This window comes from Euphorbia lathyris, chromosome 3 (assembly GCF_963576675.1).
Source record: "Euphorbia lathyris chromosome 3, ddEupLath1.1, whole genome shotgun sequence".
NCBI classification, from domain to species: domain Eukaryota; kingdom Viridiplantae; phylum Streptophyta; class Magnoliopsida; order Malpighiales; family Euphorbiaceae; genus Euphorbia; species Euphorbia lathyris.
Genome location: NC_088912.1, coordinates 28,448,349 through 28,456,913, shown reverse-complemented (window position 1 = coordinate 28,456,913; position 8,565 = coordinate 28,448,349). Strand labels below are relative to the sequence as shown.

General features: G+C 35.4%; 1 protein-coding gene across 2 annotated transcripts; it reads left to right on the top strand.

Moving 5' to 3' along the window:
- The first annotated feature begins 624 nt into the window (after window positions 1-624).
- On the top strand, window positions 625-7,704 carry LOC136223245 (F-box protein SKIP16). 2 transcript variants are annotated; one of them, XM_066011146.1, is made up of 5 exons: window positions 625-1,122; window positions 2,030-2,761; window positions 3,673-3,891; window positions 4,894-5,000; window positions 7,415-7,704. In XM_066011146.1, exons 1-5 carry the CDS (start codon window positions 919-921, stop codon window positions 7,491-7,493), a joined length of 1,341 nt encoding a protein of 446 aa, XP_065867218.1. In that variant the 5' UTR covers window positions 625-918; the 3' UTR covers window positions 7,494-7,704. The 2 variants fall into 2 exon arrangements, 1 of the variants encoding a protein (XP_065867218.1); XR_010685863.1 differs by lacking the exon at window positions 7,415-7,704 and having other exon boundaries at window positions 3,689-3,891.
- The last annotated feature ends 861 nt before the right edge of the window (window positions 7,705-8,565 follow it).

The following is an 8,565-nucleotide window of genomic DNA, read 5'->3' as shown; positions in this document are numbered from 1 at the left end:
ATGATTAATATGTAAGGATGGCAACGAGTACTCTATCCGCGGGTACCCGGCACTACCCGATCCTAATAGGACTACTCGTACCCTGTATAAAAAGGTATGAGCCGGGTATGAGATCAAAACCATTACCCGTTAGGGTAATGGGGCGGATGAGAAGATCTTCCAGGGTACCCGGTACCCGTTACCCTTCATAAATTTTTTATATATTAAAAAATATTATTGTGTTTTAGATGTAAGATGTGAGATTTGAATACTAACCTTTTGTCCTTTAACCATTAAGTGATACCACTAAACTATTTTATTTTTAATGATTAAGGTTCAATTTGTTCAATTTTTGAATTGATGATTTATTAAATTTATACTTTGTTAAATTTATAATATTTTTTATTTTATTTATTGATTCTTAATGGGTAAGGGTACCCGCGGGTATCCATGAATTAAATGGAAATGATATGAGATGCAAAACATATACCTGTTAAGGTAATGGGAATGGTACGGATAATTAACAAATAAAAGGATAAGAGTTTGAGATTGACACTACCCGCGGGTACCCTACCGTTGCCATCCTTATTAATATGGCCAGAATTAAGTACTTGATGAATAAAAGAATAAAATAAGAGGCCTAAACATGCTTTTTGCCACCCCGTACCCGATACAAAAACCTCTCCCCCGATACTTCCATCTCGGCTCCTCAAACACCAAGCTTACCACCGGTAAGTTTTCCGGAATCGGCCGAGACGATTCAATTACATATCACAAATCCATTGCTCCTTGAAATACAAAATTATCATCATTTAAAACCCTTAAAATCCCTTTTGATTGTGCCAGATATTCGTTTTTCAAAGCAAAATTGGAACATATGTAAGCTCTTTTACAAACACAGAGACAGAGAAGAGACAGAGATAAACGAGAGTATCAGAGATGGGTTTGGAATCAGTCGGTGATCTTGCTCTCAACGAAATCCTATCAAAATTGGGTCCTCAGCAGACGGCCAAAGTGTCTTGCGTCAGCAAACGCCTCAAAGCTTCCGCTTCTGAGGAACCTCTCTGGTCCAAATTTTGTTTTCAAGATCTTCATCTTTCTGCTCCTCTTGATCCTCAAGGAAGCCCGCTTCCTTCTTTTAGGGTATGCATATTCATTCACTTTCATTTCTGAGTTCAACCTTCGTTTATTTGTGATATGTTTGGTTCTGCAAATTGCAATCAGATACAATTTGTGTGGTGAGCTCGACACTGAACAGCGGAGAGTCGATAAGTTCTATGAACTGAATTCTACTTCTCCTAAGTGATTTGTTTCTCTTTTTTGTCCAACCATTTGCTAAAGTTTAGGTTTCATGTAGATAGTATGTTATACGTAATAAATTCTACGCTATGGCACTGGGTAGGATCATACGCTAGAGGTTAGTTCTTTTACTGAGGCATTTATTTCTATTAGGTTAGGTAACGAAAGAAAGCCACCCATCAACTCTTCCTTCCCTTCTGTCTATTCTATTAGAATAGACTTCTATTCCTTTGTCGTTGGTACCTTGCGTGGAATATTACTCCCTTGCTTTTCCTTTCACCCTTGCTTTTTTGTCCCGAATCTGACCCCTTTCTTGCTTGCATTCTTACTTTTTCTTCTTTTATTACAGTTTGTAAATCATCAGCTTTAGACAGAAAAAACATTAGCTATTCCTTCCTTTCTTCTTCGCCTTCCTCTTCTCCTTGCTCATCCTTTCATTTTGGTATGTTTTTATTAATTTAATTGCAGGGTTGAACAGGAATTGACAGACTTAATTAATAAGCATTCTAAATGTGTCCCACAACTTCATTTTCTTACAATTGAGAAAAAAAAGTACAAATAAATAAATAATTGAGGAGCAAACGACATGATTTCTTCGAGTGTACTTTTGTTTGTTACTTGGCTTCATGATTGCCAAGGAAGGGTGCATGTTGATGGCTGGAAGCTTTAGTTTGGCATAAGTTCGCCAGTATATTAGAGTTATCTAAAATTAAAGCATGTCTCTTACTGACTGTACATTTTATGTTAGCAGATTGCTTATGGGTTATGGCGGGAAGCTTTTGTCATGTATCCTTGGCCCCTTGTAGTACGAGTTAAGAAGTGCTGGGATAGAATTAGGAACTGGTTGGCCACAAATTTTCCTGAAGCTGGGGCGACATTACAAAAGGGTGCATCAGAAGCTCAAATTCGTCAGTTGGAGCATGTCTTGAAAGTGAAATTGCCTCTTCCAACGAGAGTTCTTTATCGTTTTTGCGATGGTCAAGCTTTCAAAGAATATGATTCATCAACAAGTGCTCGTGGAAATTTATTGGGCCTTATTGGTGGATATTCTTTCTATCATCACATGGTTAATGTGTTCTTACTGCCATTACATCAAGTAATCTTGGAAACACAACAGATCTTACACCATCTTGATAGTTGTAGCAGTTATAACAGGAGTGGGTACATTGTTGTGGCTGCATCATCTGCATTTAATGAGAAGTTGTTTTTCCTTAATTGTGCAAATGGACAACTCTATGTTGGAACAAGAAATCTTCCAATAGATGGAGAAATGATGCAGTGTGTCCCAAATGCATTACTGAGCTCAGTGCATGATTCCAGCAGCAACCAGCAGCAAGATGCATTGTTGTTGTGGTTAGAAGAACATGGTCGTCGATTACAAGATGGAATTATCAAACTACGGGAAGAAGAGAATGTGAGAGCTATCAGTCAATTTCCAGAGGTGCCTCCTCTATGTTCCACTGCAATTACCAACGGTGTGAAGGTAAGTGAATGTGAGAGCTATCAGTCAATTTATAAATGATATCTAGCTACCTCACTTTACTAGCAACATTTTGCATTTGAGAAAAACTTTTGGAATTTTTTAAAAATGTTATGAGGTTATGAAATGTGATCAAACTGAGTGAAATTTATAGGATGCAATAAAATGTTTGTGAAGTTACAGTGCAATTTCATAGAAGTTGCTCTAAACATAACCTAAGAATACAGCATAGCAATCAACAACAGTAAAAAGAATTTCAATGAAGCATATAAGAGGTACATGGTCTTCAGAATGTCCGGAGGTGTGCAATTTTTTAAATGGACCACATGTCCATAAACAATGATGCACTTTTAAGCATGCTAGGCTCTTTCATACTTGGTTTGTCCTTTGTTAAAAATAAAAAGTGCAGCATAGTTGCTTGGTAATAAAACATTGGGCTGTATATTGACATCATATCATGCTTATACTACTAGATTGATAGTCCTAGAGAAAGCAGACCATATTTTGTGGTCTTTTACTCCACAACTTTGATGTGACAGATTTCATTTTCGTTTTTCCTTTCTTCTTCTTCTGTGAACTTTGAGCTTGTGATCCACAATAGTCTATCTTGAAGCACTATGAATCTTCTATAGCTGGATTATTTTATGATCTCCATTATTTTGTCTATCTCTTCTTCCTGTCTTCAGTATGAACGCTGTTACAATATTTTGCTTCTTTTGCACTGGAAAGTCTTTTGCCACTAAATTTTCTGTGAGTAAAAGCTTAAACAACTTTGTTGTCGATTCAGTTGGTAATATACATTATTAGCATTAGATTAGGTAGAACCTTGGGCTGTTATCTCTCTAGCATGTATTTTGTTTCTGTAATATGCTTCTACTTAGAAGGGGGAGAAAGCTAATAATAATCTTTATCAGATCCGTGCTTCTGCAGTTTTTGTGCCAGAGGCAGCTGACCTGCAAGACAGTTCTGAGAAATACTGGTTTACATATTCAATTCGCATGTCCCTCCTTCCAGATGGATGCTTTATAAATGGGCTGTACTTCAACTCTTGCCAACTGCAAAAGAGACATTGGATCATCCGCGTTAATGACAATGTTATATCTGATGTGGGTGGAGAGGGTGTCATAGGCAAGGTAAGACATACAACTCTACTGCCTTTCTAGAGGTTGAAAATTCTTTGAGGAATTCCAATGGAGGTTGTCCTTTTCATGTAGTTCTCTAAGTCCTTAAAAAGCTTTCTTACCATGTTGAAAAGTATATGGTAAATAGCAGTTCGAAGAAATCTCACTCATGAATATTAATGCTTTCTTCTTATTTTCTCTTGATTTTGTTTTTTGGTCTGGTATATGACATTGCATTTCCAAGGTCCTCTTACATGGCAAAGCAAATGCTCTATTAATTTGTTGCATTTGCTAGTGTACGTCATTGAGAAAGAAAATGTTACAAATCTTAATATAGAGTCCAAGATACCCTTTTAATTGAGAAATAAGCTTGGATTGTTGGAAAGCTGCTCGACAATTGCAATATTATGTTTAATGTTTTCTATTGCATATACAAATTAAACTTGTTCATTTATGTCATCTGTTGTGCACCTTCAATGTTTCACCTTTCATAGATCTGGGGAAGGCAGTTTTGGCTTAGGAAGTGACATTGAGACAGGGCGTGCCAGGGTGGCACGTGATATAAGTAATAGAGAAAGCAAAGAGGCATAAGGCATAAGTTGAATAGGCATATTACCCGCCTTCCATCAGTTACAGTCACACCTACTTAGCCGGTTCTTCCTGGGGTTGGTTTATATGTATGCAAACAACTATGGAAAGTAGTAAAAACAAGAACAGGAAGAGGACGTAGCTGCCTTTACTTGTCCTCTCTGTCTGAATGGACCTACCTTGCTAAGTTGCTCATCTCTAGGCTTCAGGTTTAAATTCAGATTCAAGGGCATCCAACATTACATATTAACCTTTTAACTTCTCTATACACATTTCTTGTATTTTTCTTAAAAAAAGAAGAAAGTAGAAAAAAGAAAAGAAAAAGGAAGTCATGTTATCACACTGATTACCATTTCTTGATATATAAAGTGATAAACAGTGAATTGGGACTTCATTAACTCCATGGATCTCAATCTTCTTATACAGTATCCACTCCTGTGCCCGGGTGAGAAAGAATTTGTATATGAGAGCTGCACGCCTCTCCCATCATCTCCGGGCTCTGTTGAAGGTTCTTTCACATTTGTCCCTGACAGGTACTCTACATAGATTTACCTCAGTTTTATATAATTTCTAGTTTTTTTGGATCATCCTCCAAAAATGGCATGGGATCTCTCGTGTACTTTAGGTGGTTAGCAATTTAGATTGTTGTGATCCTTGCACATTGTGTGATAGACACTAAGCTACTGTATTTTTTGAGGTGGTTTGACAAGGTTATAAATATTTATGTAGGCTTTCAATAATATGGCCAGCTGAAGTATTTTGTTGCTTCATTCATATATTTGAACAAAATCTTCCAAATTCTTTATCGTAAAAGATGAGGATGAGAGCCAAATTTATCCCTAAGGTTCTTGGAGAAGATCAATTTTACTCTTATCTTACAAAAGACTACTGTTGCCCCCTATGGTAGAAATCCTAGTTACCTTGTGGTAAAAACTTAAGTTTAAATTCACCCTTTTTTGGAAGTAAATATCGACGAAAGCATTTACCATGAGGACAGCAGTAGACCATTTTGTATGATGCCCAATCATCTCAAGGGAAAAATTGACACTTTTATCCCTAAAAAATGAGTACTCAACAGGTCATGCTCGAAAAGCTCTTCTTATGGCTCTCCAATTGGTTAAAAGAAATTTCATGGCTAAAGAAACTATAATTTATTTGGGATGTTTGTCCTGATACAGGAAACATCACCATGGGTACATACTATAACCTGACAGCTATATTTAGTAGGACTGTCAATTTTTGACACGATAACACTATTTATGAGACAACCTGCTTGATGCCATCATTTATATATAATCATGTGGAATGTATAAATTGTGACATGATAACCCCTTTTGACACCTCCTAATATTTAGCAGAAGCTGGTAGATTTCCACCACCACCTCCACCTCTTCCACTCCCGGCTGCTGCACTGACAATGCCATAACCCTTCCTAAGAAATTCAGAATCGTAAGAACCATTAAGGATAATACATAATAGAGACCATTCAGCAGATAGTAACAAAGGTTCCAAATCCTACCAATATGAAATTAAGCACATCAAATACCTCCTACTATAAATGAACATAAAATAGTAAAATATCACATTCTCATTAATCTTTTGAAGCTTTCCCACAGAACAAAATATAGGTGAAATACAGCTAAACAAAATTATCTTCCTGGCGACTGACAGTTAAAGAAAACAGAGCACCTTATAAGCTTTCACATGGAACCTGTTGATTTACACATCAATAAATGTAATAGTTATAGTTCTATAACACAAGTGATTATATTAAAGAAAATGGAGGTTACAAGTTAAAGACTAAGATACTCTTATAGACTGTCAGTAAATGTCATAGAAAAAGCAACACCCTTAAATCAAGCTGAACATTAATCAAACTACCTTATCCAAGCAACTACATATTGAGGAGCAAAACACAGTAGAGAAGCCAAGTAAACTACTTTATCCAAAAACAGATTGAGGAGCAACATCTGGTTTCTGAAAATGTGCATTCGTCCACATTAAAATGCTCAAAAATACATGGAGGAAGAGAAGGCAAATTCTGAAAGAATTCAGAACCTTTTCTACCACTAAATTCTGCCATTTCAAGCCACAAGAAGTTTTAAGTAATCTGGATATCTCTAATATCTATTTTGTAAATACCAATATGATGTCTCCAAATTCCCTAACTAACCTCACAGTATAAGAACAAGTGTGAATGAGGCTCCATACAGATCATAGTTGTTAGGATCGTACGAGTCGCGAGTCGACTCGAACGATTCGATCCAATTCTTGATGATTTCGAGTCGTATCTATGGTATGACTCGCTATCATCAGGAATCGGTGGTGAATCGGCCGAATCCACGGATTCAGTCGATTCATCACACCATTAAAAAAAATAAAACTGGTTTAATGTTTGAAGAGTAAAAGACGTGTTTGCCGCAGAACTAAAAAACTAATTAAGCAGTTATTGAATATAAATAAGAGACCCTTCTTTAGACTTTACAAATTCCAAACCTTCCATTTCTCTGTTTCTTTTCTTTTCGTTTTCTCTTCTCTTCTATATATTTCGTTTCTGGCTCTGGTTTCTTTTTGTTTTCCATTACAAAAAATCCTCCTTGTTATGGAAGAAGATGATGAGGATGATTCTTTTAATGCTGAAGAATTCGTTGACAATTAGTTTTATTAGGATTGCATTAGATTTGAATTTTAACTTAAGCGCCTAGTTGATAACTTGATATAATTTCTATTTGGATATTAAAATTGCATTGTTAGACTAATATTTAAAGTTAAACATGGTTACTATTTTATTTTTTATAATACTTTGAATTTGATCCGAATCTTACGATCCGGTTCGTATCACGAGTCGAATGCGATTTAACAACTATGATACAGATAGAAATGTCTTTTTGTTTGTATCTTTGCCTTGTCATTTTTTTCTGTTTCTTTTTGGTTGGTCTGTGTGTAGGTTGGCACATCCAAAAGGAGCTCCATTTGAAGTTGAAGTGGCTCGGTTTCCCCTCCATCCACCAGACTACATTTTCTGATTCTTATCTGTGAGATTTAATTCCCATAATCATGTTTTATCAAATACGTTAATCATCCTTCTAGTCTTGTTAATGTGATTTTGAATTCCCATAATCATGTTTATCAAATAAGCTGATCCTCCTTGTAGTCTTGTTAATGTGTGACAGAGTCTTCTCCTTGTTCATGTGCTACACTACTACCCATTGTATATTAGTTCGTTTGGTTCAGAAAGCTTGGGTTTTGCGCTTTTTGTGATTTCAAAATAGGTTCGGTAATATTTGGGTTTTTTTAAATTTTAACAGTTTACATGATGATGTTTATGTGTTTTTTAATCTGTTACTAATAAGTGATAACATGATGCACAATTACACTGAAATAATAGGGTTCATGATTGCGGAAAGAGTTCTATTGATAATATCTGAATTGGTTCCTTCCGCTTGTTAATATTAATTTTCTCAATTGTATTATTTTATAATACTAGAGATAAAATTATTTTTTGCTGTAGCTTATCACTATAAAAAAAATAGTGAATTTACCCAAGGCCAATTGGCCAAAATAGTCAAATCTGATGTCAATAGTTGATTTCTGTTCCAGTTTAGTAATGCAACTAGTTTTAGACCCGTGCAATGATATTGGTGAGAGGAACCGCAAATTTGTTTTTTATTAATAGGATACAATATCAATTTGGTTGAATCCACCTGTATCTTGTTAGATTAAAATAATTAGGGTAATTAATTTATTAGTCTCTAGATTTTGATAAAACACACTGTTTAGTACCTCTATTTTCAAAAACACATGGTAAGGTCCCTAACATTTTTCTCAGTGAACTGTTTAGTCATTCCGTCTATTTGTTAGATTTTTTACCGTTTATGATTTTGAAAATGACTAAATTACCCTTTACTATTTACCTTCAAACTTCAAAAGAGGAAATCCAATTTAGAAGAAGAAGCTATTTGTATGGAGAACAAGAAAAAGAGTAGATCCAATGCTTACGAATTTGAACGATTAAGAAGAAAATCAAGAAGAAGAACACTCAAAGTTGATTTCAAATGCATTAGAGTTTAAAGGAAATGAACATAAAGGAAAAGAAGA